Below are 27,829 nucleotides of genomic sequence, written 5' to 3'. Positions count from 1 at the left end.
TCGCAGAGATAAATCGAGAAGAAAGTGTATAGTGCGAAAGTAAATGTTGCCGAACTTTAGAACAATTCTTTCAATTTCAGAAGTACTTGAAACATGGAGAGAACAACACTGTAATAGGAATTCAAGTTGCCGCACTTAAAGTAAAAATGGCACTCTGAAAACAAAAAATTGCCCCAGCAGATTTCCCTGACTTCATTTAAAGATAGTGTCATTAAATTCAGTCAACTGATTGCTATGACGTAAGTTGCTGGAGAATAAATCAATACAATTGGTTAAAGTATATCATAAAAAGTGATACATTTTGTTTACACAAAAATCCGGCAAAATTTAAATTTAAGAAATTTTTTTTGGAAGTGGAAGTAAAATGGCCCTATCTAGATTTCATAAGAACTTTTCTAGGTCTGTAATGTCGTGTAGTTTGATCCACACTTGCTAAAATTCTTATTGGTGCAATTTTTCAAGAAAAAGCCAAACTCTCAAAAATATATTTATTGTTAGAGTCAAGAAATGTCAAAGCGAACTGTAAAGACATTTCCTCTCCTGTAAAGACAAAACCAATCGCACTATGTTTAACAATTTCAACACTTTTAGTTTTGAAATTTTTAAAATTTTATGCAAAGTTTCCTCATAAAACAACAAAGACACGGATTTGAACTTCGATAACTCCTCAAAAAACAAAAAGTTAATTTTTTTTAACCTTGTCTACCTGTTCTACGCCAAATGAACTTTTTAAGGATACGGTTTATGTTTTTGTTCGTCAAGTATTTGGACAACCGAAAAAAACGAGCATTTGAGCAAATAGCTTACCCCCCCCCCCCCCCCCCCCGCTAAGTGGGGTCCAAATATAAATGATAACGGCTGCAATGTAAGTCTATCATTCTCCCACCCCCATTTTGCCATTTCCCTTCATGTTCTCCTTGGAATATTTTTTTATGTATCTTAGACTCAGCGGTCCTGGTCTTTTCTCACAAAAAGGAGAATTCATAATTTTTTTTTGCGAAAAAATTGCGATTCAATGTACTGATACAAGAGATATATATCCAAACATTGAATTGTTTGATAAAATGAGTTATTGTACTTCAAAATACTGCTTAAGTTTATCTTGGCTTGCCAGAGCAATTTATCACTGGAAAGTCAAATATTTGGTATTCAGACAATTTTTCCAAAAAATAATTTTCTTTAGAAATTGCTGATTTTCATTTTGAACAAAATTTAGAAACTCTCCAGTTTTTTATGCGTATATTGATAACTGATCTGCTCATTGTCTATGCTTATTGCAACTACTGAAACCGTTATGCTCAATATAAAAAAAATGGTCATCAAATTTCGGAGTTTTTAAAAATGATTTCCTCTAATGGGTATCATAGATGCTGCTAACTTGGCAATTAGTAAAACATTTGATTTCTTGTTCATTTTTATATGCTAAAGTGTTAAGAATACAATATGTTTTGCTGTTGATGATCTCTTCAGCTTTATGTTTGGGTATTTTTGATGACAGAAAGACTACAAAGACTTCTGATTTAGCACTTCGATTCCAATTTTTAATCTATATTTCTCAGCTGCGTAGTGAATGCTTGTTTTCTTGTCCAACAATGAGGAATCATTTTAGAAAACTTTTTCAATCTATCAAAATTATTAGCGGTCATTTCTATTCACATCAACACAATCTGACCATGAAAATCTTGAATAGTTCGAGTTAATACTGCGTAATTTTAATGACGCTGGCTTGATTCAACAAAATATGGATCATAAAAATCCCCGAGCTTAATTTCTGACTGAAAGTACCCGAACCAAACGTACGTAGACCATTTTCGCCTGAACCAAACTAGGGACACGGTTTGGAAACCTGGCCTGCTTTCAGAATATTTTCTAGTCTGGGCTGTTAGTATGTGGGAAAACGGAACTATTACCTCAAAGGAAAGATTGTTTTGAAGTTTTACCATGCAGGTTTACTGATAACAAGCGCCCAAGACTAAATTCGGAAACGTGCGCGCTATAGACTTACAATGGTTTGGATTGAACTATTACGACTTTATTTGTGAAAAACCCACTGAAACTAACATTTAGTATAAGGATACAGAATTGTATAATAGCTGCTGTTGAATTCGTTCATAGTCTCCGAAATTTTTTTTCGTCGAAACTTTTGCTTTAGCCGATACATTTGTTTCAATATCGTCGGTAATTCACTCTTTTCGCACAATTAACTGTTCAAAATCAGTTTATGCCTTGGTGATTTTCGGCTAAAAAGTATGTTTTCGTGAAATATGTGAACAACTAACTACCTCGATTTCCTAATTCCGGGCTTTTATTGCGAAACCAAAACTTATTTCATAAGAATTAGCCCACATGTTCTACCACGCGTCTTTTCAGCGCCTAGTTAGCATTGGTAAGTCAAACTAACTACTTTCTAGGACGCCGACATTCTGCGAGAGAACGTGAAAACTTTTGAATATATTAAAAGCACTGGCATAATATTTTCCCCAAAATTGTGCCATACATTGAATTTGATTCCCAAAAAACCAGGTTAACTTTGATTTAAGCTTTCGGTTGTGAAATTCATTTGAGCCCAAGTTTACCCGAAAATTTGACAGAAAATGATTGTCCGGTAAAATTGTATCCGGTTCATTTGTGCCCCATTTTTTGTTCCCATTTTCCCAGAGTGTACTGTACTGATAATAAAAATATTCTCCTTCATTTTTGTTATTAAAAACAAATGCTAAGGACATCGATTTAAAAATTTTTAGTTCGCAATTTTTCAAAGTCACATGAGATTTCACTTCGTTAACTACATCATATGAATAAAAGTTAGGAAAAATGTCACCATTTTACTCAATTTTTGCATTTTTTTGCCAATTTTTTCTGTTTGCCCCATTTGTCAACGCATCCCGAGTTTCAACTTTGACCCCGGGCAATACTTGTTTGTTCACGTTACCTCATAACCATTATAACTTATCAGTTCACGGTTTACACGGAAGTTATTACATCGAATCAGATTGTTTATATCTTAAAAGGAACCCAGAATACGAATGCACAGATTTGCTCAATTTGACTTCTTTCAGAAAAAGATCGAAAAATGAAGATCGTGTTTCAATCTTTTGGGTTGTAGATTTCGTAGCGCCCCGAAACGATGAAGTATTTTTGGTCAACCCTGTAATTGGCAAATTGAACCACAAATCGAAATCAGACGGATCTCAAGTTAAACGGTTGTCAATTTTACCCAGAGAAGATATTTACTTAGCAATCGTTGAGCCAGAACTTAATGAAAATCCATTTGTTCTGGCCAAAACTACCGTAAATGAAGTCAATTACTGGACTATCAAATTGCTGGATCAAGAAATAGTTGAATGCGGTAAAACTTACATTTTTCAAATTCGAGCTATTAAAACAAACACTGGAAATTATATAGACGCTGCTGAAGTATTAATTGACGCTGAACAGAGTTTCTGCAGGAAACGCGCAGAGAACATTGAAAAATTACGTCACTTTGAAAAACTAATTGAGGTCGAAAAATCAAAAGAGTTCGAGCGAATAATCAAAGCCGAACGAGCGCTTGAGGACAAAATATCACAAGATTTTGTGAGGTTCCTAGAAATGAAAAGGTTGATGCAATTTGAGCGACAAATGGCTCAGATGTCTGATATTGAAAAGCAACTTGAGGCCAAAAAGTCAGACCATGGTGACAGAGTTCGTAGGCAGGTATCGGCGTTGAGGTCAACCAGCCTAAAGTTCACAGTAAGGGAAGGTGAATTCGTGAACGTGAATTTATTGGACGAATTGGATTTGCCGACCAGTGGACGGTCGTACACGTGAGTAAATCTATTTTTCGGTCATCCGCAATAATATTTAAAGTTTCGTGCGAGTTTGAAAGTTTCGTGCAAGATTTGAATCCGCTAATCCCTAACGTAATCTGTTTATTTTTTGTTTCAATTTTTCAGTACACACGCTAATTTAATTGCATCTGGGGCAATATTGATCGAGGGAGGGGGATGCGCCCATACTTACTACGTCAAATTTGTACAGTAACCATTATTTGTATGTTATAAGAGCAAGCAGCATATCACTCGGCATTATTTATGACCAGAATTTGTCATCCACAGTCAATGTGCTTGTTCAGATATTGTGACCCGGGTCTGAAGATCGGGTTTTTCCCGTTATCGTGGCCTTCTTTTTAAAGGAAAGAATTTGTTAAATAATTTTATAATTTTACTCGACAGCAAACGTTTTCGTAATTAAAATTTTGTCTATTGTTGTTATCACTCGCTGTTAATTCTTTTTGGGATACAGCTCAGTCTCATTTTCATTACTAAAACTGCTTCAAAGCATACTAAAGGCTACTACTAAAGATACTAAAGGCTACCAACGCATGAGATGACCAATTTTTCCTGGGATTATGTCCAGATCCCTGCCCCACATCCATCGTAATTTAGGCACTCCCGTGGGGGCTCTAGCTGAAAAGATCTGATGGTCCACCTAATTTTATGTTTTTTGACAACCACTTTATTTTTCAAATGAAAAGTTTAGCAGTTTTTATAGTTATTATCTTTCTTCGTTAATTATAACGGGCAATCCCACTGCAAGACCGCTTCCCAACTTGACCCAAGTACTTGAACAGTAGCCATGCATTTTAAACTCAGCTCTCTGCCGGTTACTTTTAAAGTCTGGCACCTTAACCCAGTACCGGAAAATCGAGCGCCCTCCTAATAGATCGAATGAGACCCCGGGGTGAATTTTAAAGTCAGTTTGGGTCAGATCAATCCACCCAAGTCCATCCTCGTTTCCACAATCGCCTGCGTGCCCAAAATCCATGGAAAAATAGAAGTCATCCCATAGTGATCCGGATGGTGGTGTTGGACTCATAACTGCGTAGGTGTAGTCCGAGACGTTTATATACGTGAAGCACTTGTGAACAACCAATTGAACTTTAGAAAATGTATTTGTCGTTTTGCTGCGCGGAGATACCGCATTTGAGGGACTACCTCCCCATGTTGAGACTCCAGAAGCTGCAATATACGTCAATCCATTGGTCATGTCACAATACACACTGGTTGTTGACCCTCTGATTTTGAGTGTATATAAACCAGAGGTAGCTAAAATGTAACAGCAGCAAGTTGTAAACCTGATAGGTGTACCAACACTAATTCAGCGCTCACTTTCTGGACTCAGAGGATTTGTCATCAATTTACTACACGGTTGTCATTCCTATCGAGGAGTTATAAAACTCCCAGGAGAATCGGGATGATGAATTCCTCTGAGAGAGCGATAACAACCGTGCGGCATTGTTTTAATCAACTCTCTCCCTGTCCTTGCGATTACAACAGCTGCATATAACTTGTTACATTTATGATTAGATTACACTATCTTTTCCCGAGTGGTGGTGTGGTGGATAGAGATTGTCTAATCTCAAAGCAGAGTCTCGCCACTGTTTCAAATTATTGTAGTGTTACTCGGGCACTAAAAAGTTAATTCGCCCGTAAGCTATACCAACTGCCGTTATCGCAACGATATTTAATTTACTAAGAAGGACTAACAGTGCTCAACAGCACTGAATTTTAGCAAAAAAGGCGTTCAGGGCTTTCTTAACCAATTTTCAGCGCATAATCAGTAACTTCATCGAGCATTTTTTTTTACCACTTTCACTAATCAAATTGCGTTAGCAGAAGTCATTGCTCGGCACAAAAAGGTTTTGCGCCAATGCGATATAACTGTTAAAATTTTCAAGCTGGAGACTGAAAAATTATACACAACACTTCTATCCCAATATGATTCAGATTAAGTTTTAAGTTATATAATTATCTGCTCGAATTGGATCGGACGAGTCCTTCTAATCAATGAAGTTTTTCTAAGATGTTATCGAACACAAATGCGCAATTAAGTTGGCCACGGTCAAAGATATTTATCCTTTCAAGTTATAAATTAAACACATTCCTCCGTTCACTTTGGATCAAGTCAAACAAAATTTTCTTGAAGAGATGTTAAAAATGGCTGGCGATTATTTTCATATGGCGGGTTAAAAAAACATACTTAACCTGCTGGGTTTTGTTGTTTGTATTCTTCACAAGTTATGGTATCCCTCGTATCTGGTGTTTTTATTCTGTACCAGCGTAGTTGAGGTTTATCATATTCGCAAGGTCTTGACCAATTTGCTTGCAGTTGGCTCCAATCGTAGAAGTTGCAAACATAATTGAACTCATGGAAACTGAAGTAGTAGCAGTCATTTCTTTCTAGGCACCTGTAAATCACTGATATTTAATTGTAAAGTATCAATTCGCTCAGAAACGGTTCCTTTTTTATTGCTCCTTCAGTTCGTAGTTTCGATATTGCAAGATATCAATGGCTTATCATACGTTCACTGCATAATAGCGGCTCATTTTTATTGATGATTTCAACATTGAAGGTGCTATTTTACTCATAAAAGTTTCATTATCAGAAAGCAAAAATAACAACTCATAAAAAAATGAAGCAGTAGTTCACTTAATAAAATATTTTTATACTTGCAGAACTGAGTGAAAAAGTTTCGCGAAAAAAAATTACTCTTTAAATTTCTGAAACAATTAATGTCTGACAAAGCTCTGCCCCTTTCGAAAAAAAGGTCAACGTGTGCTTAGCTGCCCAATGAAACGAAAAAAAAAAGAATTCGACGAGGCCAATTATTGAGCAGCTGATATTATCCATATGATAATATCCCCCCTATGAAGGTCAGTCATGGACTTTACAAAATTGACTTCTAAATGAAGGAATCGAAGGCAACGATTTTTGTAGAGAAAACAATTACTGAAATATTAGTAGAACAAACCTTTTCTGTCCTATTTCACTTGAACATCATGTAGTATTCAACATGATAAAGATTAAGTAAGATTTCATGCTGCGGTTTGTTTCTGAAATTGTCGAATGCTTTTAGGTGATAGAAAACTAACAAAATGCGTTTAATTTCTAAAAAACTGTTTTTGAACATTCAATTTCAAAGGATGTCATTCCATTCCTCTACAATCTCTTTTTGACAAAAAAGTTATCTGATATACTCCCAATGCGTGGCAGTTCTAGAGCAAAACATTAGTTTAGTTTATTTCTTCTGTTCTCGCACCCAATTATCCGGCACTTGACAACCCAAAAGATCACAAAGAAAAACTTCAATTCTCCACTTATTGAGCGAGACATCAAAACTCATCAGTATTGACTCTCCCAACTCATTGGGCTACGTATTTTTCAAAGAAGACTCCAGTCTTAACGGGCCAGATAAGGATTCAAAAGCGTGCTCGCGTTCCATGTCTGTCTATGATCTCTCATCTCTTGCAATGAGCATGGTTGCAGACCATGATTTCAGACCAGTGTTGTCTAACGAGTATATCTGTGGGAAAACAGGATTCAATAAAAAGATTTTGAACTAATTTTGAGCTCCGTTCAGTTTTCGCAAACTAAGATTTTATCCAAAACTTTGAAGCAAAGTTTTGTAGGTTTTGCCTTTAATTGGAATTGGCTTATCATAAAAGCGCACGTTTTGCAGTTGAGGAAACATAGTTTAAGGTATAGTTTGCTGATGCGATTTTTCTTTGATTAAATAGACATCGCAGTTTTTGCATCTTTTAGCAGCAAAGTTAGGTTTACAAAGGTTTACAAAAGTTAGACAACTGGTCATTGTAGAGACAGGTTTGTCGAGCACATTCTTCTTCTTCTGTCTACACAATAGCACTTGACTGCAATCTTATTGAGTAAAATTTGCTGTCTCCTAGCTGTACAGTTTTACTTTTTTTGTGGGCTCTTAAAACTCCGTAGGCCAAAAAAAGCTGATTTGATTTTTTTCTTAAAATTAAAACAGTGCAGTTCTGAAGCTAAATAATAATAATAGTAATTTGTTTTTTGTTTCTATGTGTTCTATGAAAATCTTTTCGCCAATAGTTTAGCTGTCTCCTAGCTTTGGAAGTTTGTTTATATTTTGTCTGTGACCCACGAGACTATAATTAGAGCACTCCTGGTCATGAGAACCGTTGCTTCTCTGCTGAAGAATGGGATGCAATTGAGAAATTGAAGAAAAATTTATCATACGCTTTCCAACATTCCACCACAGTAATTTCAATTGATGTCCCCAGAGGTATTTCGTTTTCCAGTTCCTGCATGTAGCAACCACAATCATCAGACCACTCGTTCATCAAATTCACCCATAAGTCCCACATGTGAGAGGAATAAGTACAACCAATAAAAAAATTGCTGGAAAAAATTAGAAAGGTTGTCAATTTTAGGCGTTGAGAAAACAAATATAAATATGGTTTAATGAAATCTGACATTTTAATACACGTTAATGTTTTGAATAAATACAAGCTTTTGTTTTTATTATATGTAACCTGTGATGAGTAAAAAAATTTGAACTTGATTTTTTGTGCAAGCTTTATCCAGATATACAGAATATACAATTTTGAAATTTATATATTTTTATAAATTATGAAAATTTTTGAGGCGAAATGCTTGTCATGGTTTCTACTCTCGAACAGCTGGTCTGAATTTCCTGTTAATTGGATTTTTCTCTTTCGTCTGATTTATACCTCCGGATATTGTTTTTTACCACTTCCGACAGAACATATCCGATGTCATATGCTTAAAAGTTAAACTTTGAGAAATAGAGCTTCCATCGTTTTCACCGGATCGAAATCAGCCGTTTTATACATCGTAAATTATTCTGCCTTTGCATTGAATGACCGCTTATGCAACACTTAACTATAGCTGATGACAGAATTAACTAAGAAAGCAATTTTAAACTGGCCAAAGTTTTTTCAAGGAAATTTCTTTCACTTGACAGTGTAAAAAGTGACAGTGTAAAAAGTGATTTTTTTCTTGACAGTGTAAAAAGTGATTTTTTCTTGACATGCGATCAAATAAGGATCATAGTAAAAATACGCGATTAAAATATCATGATTCAGTAATGATTTACAATGGTACCTGACTCTGGGTCGAGAAATATATGTAATTTAGTGCGAACAAGGCATCGTTACTGTTAAAAGGGCAGAGAATGTTACAAACTCAAATGTTACAAATGCAAGAAATCAAGCAAGACAGACTGCCCCATTGAAGAAAATATTAGGTTCAATTATTTTGAACTAAGGGTGTCAAATATCAGCATCTATTATTTGTTCACTCCAACACCAATCTTTTTTTTCCCTCTTATGAATCAAGTGTGTTCAAGTCTATGGCAGTGGTGTTGTGCTCAATAGGGAAAGGTAGGAAAAAAAACATCTTAAAATTTTCGACCGGTTCTTGCAATTGCGCAGCTTGGAGATAAATTTGACGAATTACGGCTTGCTTTATAGAGAAAAGGGAACAGGATTTGGTTCGAATGGACACTTCTAAATAAGCAAGAAAACGAAAACAAAAAAAGAGCCGGAGAACTTATGAAAACTCCAACATTTGAAAGAAAAATTCAATATCACTAAAACTGTCATACCCTAGTCTATTACCGACGGCTATCTTGCAAGATCTTGCAAGAATCTTGCAAGAATCTTGTAAGATTACGCACCATCTTGCAAGATCTTGCAAGATTCTTGCAAGATCTTGCAAGATAGCCGTCGGATATGCAAGAATCTTGCAAGATAAGCGTCGATCTTGTAAGATTCTTGCAAGATAGGCGTCGAATTCTTGCAAGATTCTTGCAAGATAAGCGTCGAAGTCTTGCAAGAATCTTGCAAGATAAGCGTCTGATTTTTGCAAGGGTCTTGCAAGATAAGCGACGAATTCTTGCAGGACCCTTGCAAAATGGGCGTCCGGAAGTCTAGTCTTAGCTTGAGCGCGGGCCTTTTTGGCTTCTTTGCTGTCTAGAGTCGGTGCATTACTATGCTCCAGAAGGAGCGCACCTGATCTCTAGCCACCAAAGAAAAAAAAAGACCCTAAAGAGCTAAGACTAATGCGCGAAGGGGTCACAAACAAGGGCGGGGGGTTATCGCGCTGCACAAAAGGGGTCACTGACAAGGGCGGAAATGTAGCCTTAGCTTGAGCGTGGGCTTTTTTGGTTTCTTTGATGTCTAGAGTCGGTGCATTACTATGCTCCAGAAGGAGCGCACCTGATCTCTAGCCACCAAAGAAAAAAAAAGACCCTAAAGAGCTAAGACTAATGCGCGAAGGGGTCACAAACAAGGGCGGGGGGTTATCGCGCTGCGCGAAGGGGTCACAAACAAGGGGGGGGGGGTTATCGCGCTGAAGAAAGAAAGAGGCAAACATATAAATGAACATCTAAATGCACCAGAAAGGGGGCACAGAGAGGGGTGGGGGTTATAGCACCGAAAGAAAGAAACATAAATGAACATCTAAATGCACAAGAAAGGGGGCACAGAGAAGCGAACGAGCGCAGAGCGAGCGAAACAGAAACGAACGAGCGGGAAAGCGAGCGAACGAAAAACGAGCGAGCGCAAGGCGAGCGAAACAGAAACGAACGGGCGGGAAAGAGAACGAACAAAAACCGGGCGAGCGAAACAGGAACGAACGAACGGGAAAGCGAGCGAACGAAAAACGAGCGAGCGCAAGACGGGCGAAACAGACATGAACAAACGGGAAAGCGAGCGAACGAAAAACAAGCGAGCGCAAGGCCAGCGAAACAAACAAACGAGCGGGAAATCGAGCGAACGAAAAACGACCAAGCGCAGAGCAAGCGAAACAGAAACGAACGAGCGGGAACGCGAGCGAGCGGAAACAATCTGCCCAGAAGGCACCCCTAGAAAGAAAAGCCCTTGCCATAAGGCAAGATAGGGAGAGAGAGAGAGAGGAAAGGAACAAATGCCCAGAAGGCAACCAACAGACAGACAGAGTATGGAAGCGAGCGAAGCAAAAACAAAAGAGCGAGAGAGAGAGAGAGAGAGAGAGGGAGAAGCGAAAGAAAAAAGAAACAGAACAAAGCAAGGAATGAGAAAGAGAGGGAGAGAAGGAGTGAGAGAGAAGTGACAGAGGGAGAGAGTGCAAGTTGATTTCACTTCATCAATGTAAGCGCTCAGGAAATATTGTTCATCATAGCGCATCATTGGAATAAATTAGAAATAAGACCTGTGACCTGTGAGAAACAAAAAAGTCAAAACAAAAAAGACGGAGAGAAATGACTGATAGCAAACCATCAGAAAGTCTATAATAACAAACCAAAATGCCGATTTCATTTCATTCTTGTCATCGTTCAGAAAACTTGTGTGAAAACAGCATATCAATGGCTCACAAGATGAGATAACAGAAGAAACACCAGAAAATAGCAAAGAACGACAAAAACGAAACTCGAGCTAGCGCTCAGAAAACTGTGTTCCCATCACTGCACATGAATGGAAAATAGAAGAAAAAAATGTCAGTGACAAAAAGCGAGAATGAACGATAGAATCAATGGACCATAAAAGAAAATGCCAATGAAATGGTACAATTAACCAAAGAGCGCTCAAAAACTTTTCAGTTTTCATCACAGCGCACAAAGCTAGAAAAATGAGAACAGCAAAAATGTGGCATCACTGGTGAAAAGACGTGTAAAAAGAACATATAAGGCATTATAAAGACAATGGTAAAACATCAACAATGAAATGACGCGCTCAGAAGTTATCAGTTAATGAGAAAAAATATGAAAGCAAACACCAAAGCAAGAGCAAAAGCAAAAAGGGACATGGATTTTGAGCATGAGCAGACAGGAGCCGCTCCGAAGAAAACAGCGGACCAGCAAAGGAACCAAGACATTAAAAAGCAATTATTTGAACCAAAGATCGAAGCAAGAAAAAAAACAAACCAAAGCACAAAACGAGTGAACAACAAAATGAGCACCAATTTAAATAGGCACAGAAAACGAATGTAATGAAAGTGAAGGGACGCGATCAGAAATTATCTGTGAAATAAAACCCGGGTAAAATCAAACAAGAAACGAGTAAAGTACAAAATTGAATCGAAAGAAAAACCAATAGAACAACACAAAACCGAACCAACGGACGCCAGGACAACAAAAACGCTTTCAAATGAGCAGTTAAAATCACCACTGCCCAATTACTAAAGCAGGAGACAAACAAAATGAACAAAGAACACATCTAAATAGCAACATCGAATCTCACCAAGACAAAAAACAGACCAGAGACAACTAGATTCTAAAAATGCAATAACCAAATAAATGCCTCTAAATGCAGTGCAGGCCCAGGTTAATCTTAGGAAGCAAAAATCAGCTCCAAGAAACTCATCACAGCGCGTCATGAACAATCAAAATCAACAAACAAATAACAAAAGGCACAAAAGACTTGAATTAAAAATTACAACAATAAAAAAGAACACTGACAAACATAACGATATAACGAAAAGAATATGACCACCACAAACAAAAAAAAGCAAAGAACTACTATAACAACGCAAAACAGAATCAATGGACTCAAGGACCAAGAAGACGCTTTCAAATGAGCAGTTAAAATCATCACTGCCCAATTTTGAAAGCAGGAAGTCAACAAAATCAAAGAACACAATATATAAATAGCAAAATCGAATCTTCACAAGACAGACAACAGACCAGAGACAACTAGATTCTAAAAATGCAATAACCAAATAAATGCCTCTAAATGCAGTGCAGGCCCAGGTTAATCTTAGGAAGCAAAAATCAGCTCCAAGAAACTCATCACAGCGCGTCATGAACAATCAAAATCAACAAACAAATAACAAAAGGCACAAAAGACTTGAATTAAAAATTACAACAATAAAAAAGAACACTGACAAACATAACGATATAACGAAAAATATGAGGCCATCGAAAACAAAAGCAAAGAACCACTATACCAACACAAAACAGAATCAGTGGACTCAAGGACTAAGAGGACGCTTTCAAATGAGCAGTTAAAAATCACCACTGCCCAATTTGAAAAGCAGCAAACACAAAAACTCAACAAAGACCACAAAATTAACAGCAAAATCAAGACCAGAGACAAAGAGATTGTAAAAAAGCAACCAGCAATTAAATGGCGTTATAAATTCGAAACAGGGCAGATACAAATAGAGCTAAAAGCTGCTCTAATAAACTCATCACAGCGCGTCATAGACAGTAGAAAAAATTTATGATTTAGCAAATTAAACCAGAGATTCATGCGAATGAAATAGGAAAAAAAAAGCTCGCAAACATGCCAATGGATTTATCACAGCATATCTGATCAACCACTACATCAAACTAAATCGAGGCTAAAGATCAAGTATTTTCATCTCAGCGCGTCATACATGGACAAACAGCTATATTTTAACAACACACAAATCTGGAATTTATGCAAGTTACAAAGAAAAGAGAATTTAAAAATCATTTTCAATCAAAGAATCAAAACAAACTCTTCAATAAAAATTCGAAGGCAGGAGACAGTTAAATCAAACAGTATCACTTCGCAGATTAGCAACTTATCACCAATAGATTAGAGGCACAAAAATCAAGTTTATAAAAATGAAAAAGGCCAATTCTACAATTAACCTTAACGAAAACAATAAACCTTAAGGAAGAGACTAATTCTACAATTAGTCTTGCATCGGAAAAAAGAAATACAGGGAGCTAAAAATAAATTAACTCAACCAGGAACTCATTGACACAGAGGCACTTATTTAAAGACTCTAGTACAAATAAGCCGATTCAACAAAGCAAGAAAGTCCAGTTTTCCGTCATTAGTGAGGTGGCACGGGTCACTTAGTTTGAAATGCTTGGGTTTTAGTTTTGGAGCAACGTAATTTTTTCCCAGAATATCATGCAACATAGTATTAACGGTCTCTACGGCAACAGGGCACATACCTCTGCGTTTCCACACTCCTATAACGAAAACTTGCGTGCCGTCCCGCGCGGTACAGTTCGCAAAACTAGCAAGATTGAGCGCAACTTCTTTGGGGGGTTTGGCAGGGATGTTAAAGAAATCAGCTAAATCATTGTTTCCAACAGCAACCACAACTGTATCATATTGCCTTGCGGCTAGGCTAACGCAAGGGCCAAGCTCGTGGGATCTCATGCCGCTCATTGCCAGAACGTCGATTTGGAACTTCGATAGCAAAGAGTCGTAATACATGTCTTGTTTCAAATGTCTGGTATTTGAATCTCCGATGACCAGTATTGAACTAAACAAAATTTTATATAACAAAAGACAACAACAAACATTACAGATAAACAGAAAAAAATAGCTTAGACAGTCACTTGCCAATAATATTCAAAATTTCAAAGAACTTTTCAATTGCTTAGAAGCTGCCAAAAAGAAAACTGTTCCAAAATTCGATGGAAAAATTTTGTTTGATAAGATCACTTACTATTTAACACGCCATTGTTGAGTTCGCCTGGTAGGAGCCCCTAAACAGTCTATGCAGTATCTTGAGTTCTTTGATATATAAGATTAGCGAGAAAACAAATAAAAGAACGCCAAAAAATCCGACAAAAAGATTACTTAAAACTTGAATGCTATTGATTCTACAATCAATAGATCGAAAAAAAGCATTTTGATTTTAAGCTAATTATGTTCGAATCCCTCCTTCATCACGCTGATTTTTAAACCCTCACAAACGGGAAGAGCAACCACTTTATAGCATAAGTTAGCAACAGAGCACAACTCTAGGGGTCCCAAGTTTTTTACTTCGTAGCAAAATTCACAAAAAGTGGTTACACTTTCCGGGAGAATATTGAGTTTTGAAATATTTGTATAGTACCTTACGACCGCATATATATCGTCTTCAATTTTCGCAAAACACTGAATCTGAACAAATTTTTTGTCTTTCAATTGAACAACACTTTCACTAACATTGTCGTTTAGTCTAGTATAAGAGAGCGAACAAAATTTTTTTCCAATATCATTCACGTACCGAGCAAAAGTTTTTGTAGCATTTTTTTCTTCACAGTAAATTTTTATTTCGCCAGCTAATTTCGTAAAACTTTCGATGCATGAAACTTTTACACTAGTTATATCTAACTCATCTAGAGAATTTTGGTGCTTTAAAAACCGATCGACCATTTTTTCTGGGTTCTTTATTGTTCCGGAGAGGGCAGATAGTAATTGATGGTTTGCTGATTCAAAACAAAAAGCGAAAAAAAGCCAAAGGGGACCATTTCGGCGGACCTGCTCAACTAAGTGACGCATTGTGTGAAAATTGAAGGATTGGGATTCGAGTCCATACAAATCAAGGAAATTTTCAAAGAACGAATTAATCAAAGCATCGGCAGGCTGAAGATATTCAACATCAAAACTTCCATCAGACAACAGCCTAATTGCAAAACTTAACTTGCAAAAGCTCTCAAAATAAATGTTTGAGACGTTTAAATTATCAAACACTAAGGGGCCAATATGGAAAAAGAACAGCTTAAAGTCGAATGCCTTCCAAAATGTAAGATCTTTCAACTTTTTCGTGCGGTGCAATATATCAAAAGGAATTTTACAATTAGAGACAAGATTTTCCAGCTCTTTTAGAGTACCTCCCTTCGCTAGGGAAATCAGAAACTTAGATAAAATTTTTGCAGTACCTAAACAAACTTGATGCATAGGATCTATAACACAATCCCATGGTAAATTAAAAAACTTACTCAGTGGAGTGATCGATTTTACACCGTTGACAGCAATTCGTCTTTTGTCAGCAAGCTCGCCACAAGCTTGAAACTTGTTTTTTTCTCGAAGAATGAAGGGCTTAGACACTTTGAAAAGCAATCTATTATTTTTATGAAAACTTTTATGAAACAGTGAGCACAACTATCATATCCCATATGTTGCTTCATGCATAAAACGTACGCTCTTGCTGGTGCGTCACAAACAATACTCCGATATCTTAAAAAAACACGACCAATGGACTCAAATAACACACCATTCGAAAAACTTTCTAACTCAAGACATACTCTTTGTAGCATGTCATCAAAGTCGGGCTTCGACTCGCCATACCAAAGCGCCAAAAGACAGATATTTGAGTAAGAAGATCTTAAAACAGGGGGCAAATTAAAAATCTGAACCCAAGTAGGCCACACAGAAAGTTTACTTGACTTGAAAATTGGAGCTCCATCTGTATTGAAAACCAGCTGCAGTTCAGACTTGCAAAATGCGTCAGTAGGGGTTTCCCAATTACACAGATTCGACCAGGACTGCTGAATATAAGAAATATTTTTCTTGACAATACGATTAAGTTGCGGAATGAGATCAATCATAAGCAACTTTGACGAACCAAAAGATGTACTTGTTACCAACGGAAGGTTTGTGGCGGGAATATCAGCAAAGATCTTATTGGGGTAGGGCAAAACGCTTGCAAAAAACTTCAGAAAATCACTTTTTACAACATCCGAGAGCTTATGCTTATTTGAAAGGCTAGAAAACTTTTGAATGAACTCATCGTGCGTGACGTTGGCTCCTTCGTATAAGTTAAAATCCAAGGAAATGGGGGCGGGTAGATTTTCATCATTTTTATCACAAAAATTTCCCTCTTCAAAATTTTGGAGGTTAACAGGCGATGAACAACGGAAAGCTTCCACTTGATTTTGGTTCGGAGACGAGGGCGAGTCTATATCATCTGTTGATGCATCATCCGATTCAGTTAGGTTTTGAAAAGTTTCCTCAACTGGAGTTAAAGTCGACCGTTCCAAATCTCTACTGTCGTCAGACAAAGCAAAAAATGACTCATAAGTTATTAAATTCAGATTTTCGCATATTCTATTCTCGGGAAAAAACATTCTTAGGCGAGAAGGAAAACCTTGCCGAGAAAAACGATTTAACGGATTTGGTGCCAAATCAATTCCTTTATTCTTTTTAGTAACTTTTCTGCGCTTTACAGCTAATTCCGGAAAAGGGTTTCCATGTAAACTTTTGTAGGGACATAGACAAAACTCGTTGTTCGGCCCAAAAAAATGATTTTGGTAGGATATGGTAAGCTCTTCGCCTGCTTTTATTTCGCGCAATGGTACACAAACCATCAAATTTTTCACATTTACGTAAGCTACATTAGGACGGCATGATGCATTTACGAATGAAATAGGACCAAGCATTAACCATTGAACGCCCACTCTTGAACTTTCAATTACTGAAAAATCATTAAAACCTGGAATTATTTCATCCTCTTTTATATCAACAAGATACCCTATCAAGCCTGGAATCTCCAATTTAGAGTTTATATCGCATTTCGCAAACACGCCTAATTGAGAGAAACTTACATCTTTTAAGTAGTCAACACAACTGTACCTGATCAACTTCAGACTTTTGCCATACTCTGAATCCAGGAAAGCCTCAACATCTTTAAGGTAGTCTGGCATGTAGTCGAGAGTCAAACAAACGTTGTGAGCCTCAATTTCACCAAAGTTCACCCATTTCTTTGTTAATTTAGCATCTATGAAAGCTAGCTCACTCCAGGTAATAGGCAGTTTGACTAGTTGCTGAGCTACTGGAAGGTATAACTTATACTTTTTGAAATCGAGAATAGACATTTCATCTGGAAACAAGACCTATATTAGTAGACCGCAACCCAAAATGCAAAAGCGAAGACAGTTTAGAGTGCATGGAAAACCAAAAATTTTACTAAAAACAATTCAACAAAGATTTTGTTTATTAATTTCAGCCTTTTCATGACGCCCTAGAGAATTTGCTGCGTCTTTTGCTCGTCGAAGAGCGTAGAGACTGTCTCCGCAGATTAGCTTGACAGCTTCTGAAACAAAAAAAAACAGTTAAGAAAGAATAAAAGCTCCTAAAAAAGCTGCAAAAAAACCTTTGAAAAATTTCTCATCGTCAGCTGATGCTAATTTTCTTGCACAGTGCTTCAAGTTGTTTCTCTGGACGAACCAACAAAACTCCAAACGTTCCTCTTTTGAATGAATTGAGCGTGCAAGAAACCTTCCAACTGCAGCATAGTCATGACGACAGCCATCATAACTCAACAAATCGACTCCTTTATAGACCAGTTTCTGATCAACTGCAGCCCTCTGAGCTCTCACGCCTCTATCGTTCTATTCAAAAGTCAAGACTTAAAAAAAATGTTGGTTGCTACCAACCAAATAAAATTGTAGAAAAGCCAGTATATCAAAACTTGTGCAATACTTACGAATTCTTTCAGTCCCTTCCAGACTTCGAGCATTCGGTTACGTGCTTCAACTTCCAGGGCATTGCTTCGACGCAAGGAACCTTCAATAGTTTCTATACCACTTAGAACACTTCTCAAATCTTTAAAGTGGTAGCTCATTTCAATTAACTGAAAAAATGCTTAGCTTAGCAACAAGAAATTTCCAAATAAAAATTAAGTCATTTAAGCCAAATAGGAACAATAAAGACTCGGAGGGACTTATCAGGAAGGCTGAATTTAACTTTGGAAAGGAAACAAAAATTCAACAACCGCAAAACTTTAGGACAACTTTGTAACATTTCATAATCAAAAGCAATATTCATAGGAGTCAATCAAACCTAACTTCGTATTTTTTCAACAAATTTACACTTTCATCAACCAGAAGCATCCTATATATACACAAAGAGCGAGAATATTACAAAAAGTAATGCAGCTTGAAAAAATTTTCCACATCAAAGAATAGTTCCCTCCAACCAGAACTACTTCTGGCTATCAGAACCGAGAACACCTGACGCTCTTTTTTCACGTAGTCGCTGATTAACCAATTTTAGTGTATCGCGATATAGTTTATTAGTATACTGGTCTCCGAAAACAAACTGGATGGCTCTTTGGTAGAGCTCAGTCCTCTCCTGGTCAGAAGCAACACGACCGTTCTTGGGATCTAAAACCTTTTTGGGGTCAATACAGAGTGTTCGTCGCTCATCGTCATTCCACAAAACCTTAACAATGTTGAAAGCCTTTTCGACAAAAGAAACGCCACCTTGATTGTAAAGATTCAGACCGTTGAACACCAATTCTGGCTGGTTGGGCTCCTCTTCCGTTCCATTATCTTTCTCAACCATGTTCCGTGAAAGCGCAACGGGAGTTTCGGAGATCCGATATATCTCGTCCAAAGCTCGCCTCGAAAATTTTGTCAGATCATCTAAGAGACGGTCACTTCTGTCCATTCGGGACTCTAGTCTGCTAATAACTCGATCGAATCGTTTCACTAAATCGCCCTAAAAACAATTATTCAATCTGGTTGCTACCAACCATTTTTGCGCCCTTTACTCTTACCCTAACTTTTGTTCTGAGTTATAATCAAGCTTTTGCCTACTTTTTGCTGTTGGATCTAATTAAAGGCATCAAGTTCCAATTTTGAGAATAAACTCCTAGCAGAATTGATTATTAAGGTTAGCAGCCCAAAATTTAAAAAAAAAATGAAATAAATGAAAAAAGAATTAGAAGTCTAGCTTTAACTTTTCCTTCGTCTATCAAAACATCTTATCATATTTACCACTTGTTCTGCAGTTACACTCTGCACAGTGCCAATGTTCTTAACACTTTTGTCCTTTTGAACTTCTAGGTCAGGCAGGTCTGGCTCGTCAGCGTCATCAGTCGAATCATCGCTATCACAACTTTCAAATGGTTCCTCGATAACTTCATCATTTCTGACCTGACTTGATGTCTTCTTTTCAATTTCAATATCATCGTATGCCTGTTGAAACACCTGAGTAACATTCATGTCCCTAGGTTCTACACCTTCCGATAGCAAAACATTCATTTTGTTTCCAACGCGGGTCAGAATCTCTTCGGGACCATTCGTTACGACAAGACCGTTCACAAAAATTTTTGGATTCTTATCCGATTTGAAAGGCACGTCCTCGTATCTCATCGACAACTTAACTGAGCTGCTCATATGTTTTGGCCAACTGGTATGATTTGGCTTTACGATATCGAACTTTCCATCACATTCGAAATAGACAAGAAAGCGGTGATCGGGTGGAAAAGCAATATCACTCTCTTTGTTTCTCGAAGACTTTGCACGCAAGGGGACCTTGTTGCTATTGCCTTTTGAGGTACTGGGTTTGTTTGACCGCTGGAGGCTCATTTTTTTACTAAACAAAAACGCCTAGAGCAATACCTGAATAAGTAAACAGAAAAAAAGTATTTAAAAAGTAAATATTTCGGGAAGTGAAAACAGGTGTGCCCCGGAAAAAATCGACTTGGCAGATAGGAGCCTATACAGTTCTGGCGCAGCCCTTAGATATGGGATAACGATGAGAAAGATTAACTGCAATGATTTGGATTAGCAGCAGAATTAAAAAAAAAACTTTCGGAGAATTTAACTGACTTGTAGAAACTGTATGCTTTCACGCATGCATTCTTATCCTATTTTGTTTGGAAATTAGGAGAAAGAGCTCGTTCCTGTTAGCTGTTAGGGAGATCAGTATAGAAGACATCAGTCACGCAAAAGGTTGGGCCAAAAAACAATTGCAAAAAAAAAATTCGTAATAGCTATCCTACAAAAATATTTTGAGAACTGATGTCAGAGCAAGTTCAAAAAGTAATTTTGCCTTACAATAATGACTCAACAAGAAACATCCCAAGCGTACAGAACGGCAGGGCCCCGCATTTGAAAACACAGTCCAAAATTTGGCGTTGATAAAGAACAGCTGAAAAAAATGACAAAAATTTTAGAGGATTCTGACAAAATTTTTCTTTTTTGCGCAGTTATAGTGGCAGTGACTGTCTAAGCTACCCTAAGCAGTCATTTTGAACAAAATAAAGCGGAGAAATTTACCTCATGGTGGTCGGGCTAAAAACAAAAAACAACTTAGATTACAAATGTCAGCATTAAACCCATATGGAGGCAACCACTCCAAGCACATACACACCCAAACAAACTTTTCTACAACAATACCGAGGCTACCCCCGGTTGATTCCTTTCGAATAGACTATTATACAATAATGTCTGGTATTTCTATTTAATTTTCAGATAACACACAGATTGCAATTTGTTACTAAGATTGCTACACCAAGCAAAATTACGGCTACACAACTGTGGTCTCAATTCTACAACTGAACCACTAACACATTTTTTGAGACACCTACGACACGGCTAGCATGAAAATTACAGTACTGCAACTTACTGTATTGGTTGTGAAGATGATGTTGGTCTGTGTAGTCGATAATGCAAAATGCAAATGTCAAAAATCAAGAATTTCAAGATTCAAAATCTGAAATAGGGCATTTCTTTAACAAAATCACTGTTATAAAGTTACGCTGACCCCAGCAACGACATTGACAGACCTGTATCAGTCATAGTTCACTAATATCAACCTAACGGTGGCCATTAGATACCATTTCGATGAAAATTCAACGAATAACTATCAATTTTCGGGTCAAAAAATGGGTCAAAATGGGCAAAATGGGAGGGTGTTTCGGTACCAATTTCTCAAAGACGGCTGAATCAAATTACACGAGCCTTATACCAACAGAAACGTCAATTTATTATCTGTTGAACGCACAAAATAAAAATAAAATTGAACAACTACACTAGGAGTTATTAAGGGTTATAGGTACTGTACCAAAGCCCATATTTGATGGGCTAAATGACGGGTATGTCTAGGCCAATAACTCCAAGATGCCTGGACCAAAATAAACGACCCTTATATCAAAATAAACCTCAGTTGAAGCCCTCTTAAATGCACCAAACACAATTGAAATCGAACCATTCATTCACGAGTTATTAAAGATTAAATGTACCGTACTAGGGCCCATTTCATGGGTACACCGGAGGGGTCATGTCCAGGCCAATAACTCCAAGATGCCTGGACCAAAATGAATGAACCTTATATCAAAATAAACCTCAGTTCAAGACCTGTTAAACGCACTAACCAAATTTAAAATCGGACCATTCGGGCACGAGTTATTAAAGATCAAAGGCGCTGTACCAGGGCCCATTTTCACAGGTAAATTGGGCGGGTATTCACAGGTGAATAACTCAACGTTGAACGCACCAAAATTAGCGGCACCTATATCAAATTAAACCTCGGTTCAGGGCCTATTCAGATCACCAAACAGAATTAAAATTGAATAACTATACGGAGAGATATTGGAGTTTTAAGGTACAGTACCAAAACCTACATATATATGGGATTTGACCCATAATTTGACCCAAATTATAACTTATAACTGGGTTATGAAAATGACACTTTGTGGAAACTTTACCCATGTCATCACAATACTATGGGGACTATAAATATCACAAACAGAACTCGGGAACGTTGTTTTATAAGCAGAAACAGGTAAAATAGGTCGAATTTCAGGTCAAATCAGGCTTGACCTGTCATGGACTATCTTTTCGTAACGGCTGGGCGAATTATCACAAACCGTATAGCAAATCAAACTAGAGCTCAAGACAAGTTCAACGAGCCATCACAAACTAAAATCGGTTAAGTTTTCGTGGAGATATTGCAAAATTAACGTTTCGTACCAGGTCAAATAATCCACCTGGTACGTGACCTGGATCGTCAAAATTTTCAATGTCAACATTGAAATACTTGTACACACTACACTACAATTCCATCAGTACATAATACTGGGTGTCATAGGCCATTATTTGACACCAAAACACCAATTTTTCAACATTTTATCAACCTCTGCATTAAGGGCACGTTTTTGTGAAAAATGGGGGTACGGCACGTGCAGAGTGAAAATTGAACCCCTAAACTCCGGAAAAGTACATAGGAAAACATACGCAACGGACTCCAGGCATAAGGACGAAGCTCCAGAACCATTATCTGTAGCTTAAATCACTCATTTTGAAGTTTCGAAAATCGGCCGCTCCGAAAAGTACCCAAAATAGGGTAATTTCCGTTTTACCGCTAAAAATTCTGATCGACCTCGCCGAGCTGCAGCCGCAACCACTATCAATCGGCGAGACGGTTCCATGCACGACAAAACAAGCCTACGTTCGCTTAAATCCGTTCAGTATTCACAGAGATATTTCAATATTACTGAGACGTACACCATTTTTTCATGACACAATAAGGCCTGTTCCTGCGTGAAAAAACGCTCTACGAAGAAGAAACGCTAACGCAACACAAATCGGGTCGCAGTGTAGGCTCTCCTTGATGTTCTTGCAGGGTATGCTTTGCTAACATGGTTTTCGCATCATCTTTAAACGCATGTTTCATGTAGAATCTTTGTAAATACGTTTTTTGAAAAATAGCACAACCGAGTACTGCTAGTTTTACGAAATACCTAAACAGTGAAAGAATTGCCAAAATTTCAAAACAGCAGTCACTTTAATTCCTAAAAACTGAAGGATAATCGCAGACGGGTGCCTGAAATAGGCTACCGGCAACAAAAACAATTGCACGACGTAGATGCAGCATAGTTTTGTACAAACACAATTTTTACATTTCCTTTGCACTCAAAAAAGCAACACCATAGCAAAGTTTTTTTAAAACTAGTGACCTGCAAACACAGAGGAGGACAACACGCCAACTTGACACACTTCCTACGGTTCCTGTCTATAATGCTTAAAGAATTATTGTAAAAAGACAAAAAATCAGCGACACTTAATTTTTGGTTTCGTGTTAGCTTTCAAGAAATTGCTGTCCAATTTTTATACTTGAAAGATAATTGAACAGCCTGTTTTCTAACGAACACCGCAATTGTTTGTTAGTGATCTAATAGTGGCGTTTTACGGCCTTTAAACTGTCAAAAAATTCAAAAGATAGCAGCTCCTTCTAAAATTTAAAGGAAGCTGATTTCATGTCAGTGAGCAATTATCCACTTCATTTGTTGCTCATAGACACAACTTTTTTTGATTATTTTGAAACCAGTATCCAATTGGCCTAATTAGGTTGTTTGCCATGAAGAAGGATCAAAAGAGTGTAGTAAACGTTAAGAAAGCTTATCCCATTTGTTGTGGCAGAAAATAAACCAAAAGCAGAAAAATTTTAAAAAAGGTATTTCATAACTCATGCAAAACCCTGAATCGCAGTTTTGTGTCCCAAAAGATTTTTTGACAACTCAATTTACTATCTATTTTGGTAAAGACAGTTATATAGCCTTACAAAAATTACAACGAAAGTCTCAATTACAGAACAAAAAGTCGATTATAGCATTATATATCATAAGCAGGAACCCTCTGGATGCTTTTTTATGACCCTTTTTAATGCTTACCAAGTGATTCACACTTGGTGTGAACAGAATGAACCATTGAAACGATCATTGAACTTTTTTTCTGGAAACGAGTAATTCAAACACGTTATCGACGGTAAAGTTGATATAAAACTTTCCGATTAGGCCCGAGAGAAAAATAATTTTAAGGCGAAAAAGTTTTGGACCCCGTTTTCTTCCTTAAACTGTGTGGTAGTTTCAGTGGGAGTGCCGTTATGCTATAGGATGACTTTACAAGGGGTTGGAAGGTTGAGAAAATTGACCATTTACGTTTTTCGCCAGGTACCTGTTTAATCGTTGAAAAACGTTATAATATCGTAACACAAAACGTATGATTGACTTTATTTGGGGGACTATCTGCCTTTTCCCTCTCAACTGGTTACTTGCATTTGGTTTTTTGTGTCCTTGCTACCTATTAATGATTCAAAGTGAATGCACTCACAGAAAAGTCTCATTCACAGAAAAAAAAATCGATTATAACATTATATATCATAAGCAAGAACGCTCTGGATGCTTTTTTATGACCCTTTTTAATGCTTACCAAGTGATTCACACTTGGTTTGAACAGAATGAACCATTGAAACGATAATTGAACTTTTTTTCTGGAAACGAGTATTTCAAACACGTTATCGACGGTAAAGTTGATATGAAACTTTCCGATTAGGCCCGAGAGAAAAATAACTTTAAGGCGAAAAAATTTTGGACCCCGTTTTTCTTCCTTAAACTGTGTGGTAACTTCAGTAGGAATGCCGTTATGCTATAGGATGACTTTACAAGGGGTTGGAAGGTTGAGAAAAGTGACCATTTACGTTTTTCGCCAGGTACCTGTTTAATCGTTGAAAAACGTTATAATATCGTAACACAAAACGTATGATTGACTTTATTGGGGGGACTATCTGTCTTTTCCCTCTCAACTGGTTACTTGCATTTGGTTTTTTGTGTCCTCGCTACCTATTAATGATTCAAAGTGAATGCACTCACAGAAAAGTCTAATTTACAGAACAAAAAGTCGATTATAACATTATATATCATAAGCAAGAACGCTCTGGATGCTTTTTTATGGCCCTTCTTAGTGCTTACCAAGTTATTCAGACTTGGTGTGAACAGAATGAAGCATTGAAACGATCATTGAACTTTTTTTGTGGAAACGAGTATTTCGAATACGTTATCGACGGTAAAGTTGATACGAAACTTTCCGATTAGGCCCGAGAGAAAAATAACTTTAAGGCGAAAAAATTTTGGACCCCGTTTTTCTTCCTTAAACTGTATGGTAGTTTCAGTAGAAATGCCGTTATGCTATAGGATGACTTTACAAGGGATTGGAAGGTTGAGAAAAGTGACCATTTACGTTTTTCGCCAGGTACCTGTTTAATCATTGAAAAACGTTATAATATCGTAACACAGAACGTATGATTGACTATATTGGGGAGACTATCTGCTTTTTCCCTCTCAATTGGTTACTTGCAGTTGGTTTTTTTGTGTCTTTGCTACCTATTAATGATTCAAAGTGAATGGACTCACAGAAAAGTCTCATTTACAGAACAAAAAGTCGATTATAACGTTATATATCATAAGCATGAACGCTCTGGATGCTATTTTATGACCCTTTTTAATGCTTACCAAGTGATTCACATTTGATGCGAACAGAATGAACCATTGAAACGATCATTGAACTTTTTTTCTGGAAACGAGTATTTCAAACACGTTATCGACGGTAAAGTTGATATGAAACTTTCCGATTAGGCCCGAGAGAAAAATAACTTTAGGGCGAAAAAATTTTGGACCCCGTTTTTCTTCCTTAAACTGTATGGTAGTTTCAGTAGGAGTGCCGTTATTCTATAGGATGACTTTACAAGGGATTGGAAGGTTGAGAAAAGTGACCATTTACGTTTTTCGCCAGGTACCTGTTTAATCATTGAAAAACGTTATATTATCGTAACACAAAACGTATAATTGACTATATTGGGGGGACTATCTACTTTTTCTCTGTCAATTGGTTACTTGCATTTGGCTTTGTGTGTCCTTGCTACCTTTTAATGATTCAAAGTGAATGCACTCACAGAAAAGTCTAATTTACAGAACAAAAAGTCGATTATAACATTATATATCATAAGCAAGAACGCTCTGGATGCTTTTTTATGGCCCTTCTTAGTGCTTACCAAGTTATTCAGACTTGGTGTGAACAGAATGAAGCATTGAAACGATCATTGAACTTTTTTTGTGGAAACGAGTATTTCGAATACGTTATCGACGGTAAAGTTGATACGAAACTTTCCGATTAGGCCCGAGAGAAAAATAACTTTAAGGCGAAAAAATTTTGGACCCCGTTTTTCTTCCTTAAACTGTATGGTAGTTTCAGTAGAAATGCCGTTATGCTATAGGATGACTTTACAAGGGATTGGAAGGTTGAGAAAAGTGACCATTTACGTTTTTCGCCAGGTACCTGTTTAATCATTGAAAAACGTTATAATATCGTAACACAGAACGTATGATTGACTATATTGGGGAGACTATCTGCTTTTTCCCTCTCAATTGGTTACTTGCAGTTGGTTTTTTTGTGTCTTTGCTACCTATTAATGATTCAAAGTGAATGGACTCACAGAAAAGTCTCATTTACAGAACAAAAAGTCGATTATAACGTTATATATCATAAGCATGAACGCTCTGGATGCTATTTTATGACCCTTTTTAATGCTTACCAAGTGATTCACATTTGATGCGAACAGAATGAACCATTGAAACGATCATTGAACTTTTTTTCTGGAAACGAGTATTTCAAACACGTTATCGACGGTAAAGTTGATATGAAACTTTCCGATTAGGCCCGAGAGAAAAATAACTTTAGGGCGAAAAAATTTTGGACCCCGTTTTTCTTCCTTAAACTGTATGGTAGTTTCAGTAGGAGTGCCGTTATTCTATAGGATGACTTTACAAGGGATTGGAAGGTTGAGAAAAGTGACCATTTACGTTTTTCGCCAGGTACCTGTTTAATCATTGAAAAACGTTATATTATCGTAACACAAAACGTATAATTGACTATATTGGGGGGACTATCTACTTTTTCTCTGTCAATTGGTTACTTGCATTTGGCTTTGTGTGTCCTTGCTACCTTTTAATGATTCAAAGTGAATGGACTCACAGAAAAGTCTCATTTACAGAACAAAAAGTCGATTATAACATTATATTTCATAAGCAGGAACGCTCTGGATGCTTTTTTATGACCCGTTTTTAATGCTTACCGAGTGATTCACACTTGGTGTGAACAGAATGAACCATTGAAACGATCATTGAACTTTTTTTTTAGAAACGAGTATTTCAAACACGTTGTCGACGGTAAAGTTGATATGAAACTTTCCGATTAGGCCCGAGAGAAAAATAACTTTAAGGCGAAAAAGTTTTGGACCCCGTTTTTCTTCCTTAAACTGTGTGGTAGTTTCAGTAGGAGTGCCGTTATGCTATAGGATGACTTTACAAAGGTTTGGAAGGTTGAGAAAAGTGACCATTTACGTTTTTCGCCAGGTACCTGTTTAATCATTGAAAACCGTTATAATATCGTAACACAGAACGTATGTTTGACTATATTGGTGGGACTATCTGCATTTTCCTTCTCAATTGGCTACTTGCATTTGGTTTTTTGTGTGCTCGCTAACTATTAATGATTCAAACTGAATGCACTCACAGAAAAGTCTCATTTACAGAACAAAAAGTCGATTATAACATTATATATCATAAGCAGGAACGCTCTGGATGCTTTTTTATGACCTTTTTTAATGCTTACCAAGTGATTCACACTTGGTGTGAACAGAATGAACCTTTGAAACGATCATTGAACTTTTTTTGTGGAAACGAGTATTTCAAATACGTTATCGAC

The 27,829-nt window shown here is 37.1% G+C and overlaps 2 protein-coding genes across 2 annotated transcripts in view; one reads left to right on the top strand and one right to left on the bottom strand.

The window, feature by feature from the left end:
• Window positions 1–2,374: 2,374 nt before the first annotated feature.
• LOC142338031 (neural-cadherin-like) overlaps window positions 2,375–27,829 on the top strand; it is a gene marked incomplete at its 3' end in the record, with an annotated part of 261,027 nt that continues 235,572 nt past the window's right edge. Inside the window, 1 exon segment of the mRNA XM_075387664.1 lies at window positions 2,375–3,806. Coding sequence (XP_075243779.1) covers window positions 2,815–3,806 — 992 coding nt within the window.
• LOC142337537 (uncharacterized) lies at window positions 4,463–8,372 on the bottom strand. Its single transcript, XM_075386833.1, has 3 exons — window positions 8,041–8,372; window positions 6,027–6,229; window positions 4,463–5,087 (listed from the first exon to the last, which is right to left on the bottom strand). Exons 1-3 carry the CDS (start codon window positions 8,277–8,279, stop codon window positions 4,537–4,539), a joined length of 993 nt encoding a protein of 330 aa, XP_075242948.1. The 5' UTR covers window positions 8,280–8,372; the 3' UTR covers window positions 4,463–4,536.

The sequence above is a fragment of the Convolutriloba macropyga genome, chromosome 4 (genome assembly GCF_964194025.1).
Source record: "Convolutriloba macropyga chromosome 4, txConMacr16.3, whole genome shotgun sequence".
NCBI lineage: Eukaryota > Metazoa > Xenacoelomorpha > Acoela > Convolutidae > Convolutriloba > Convolutriloba macropyga.
This window is presented reverse-complemented; position numbering and strand designations above follow the sequence as displayed.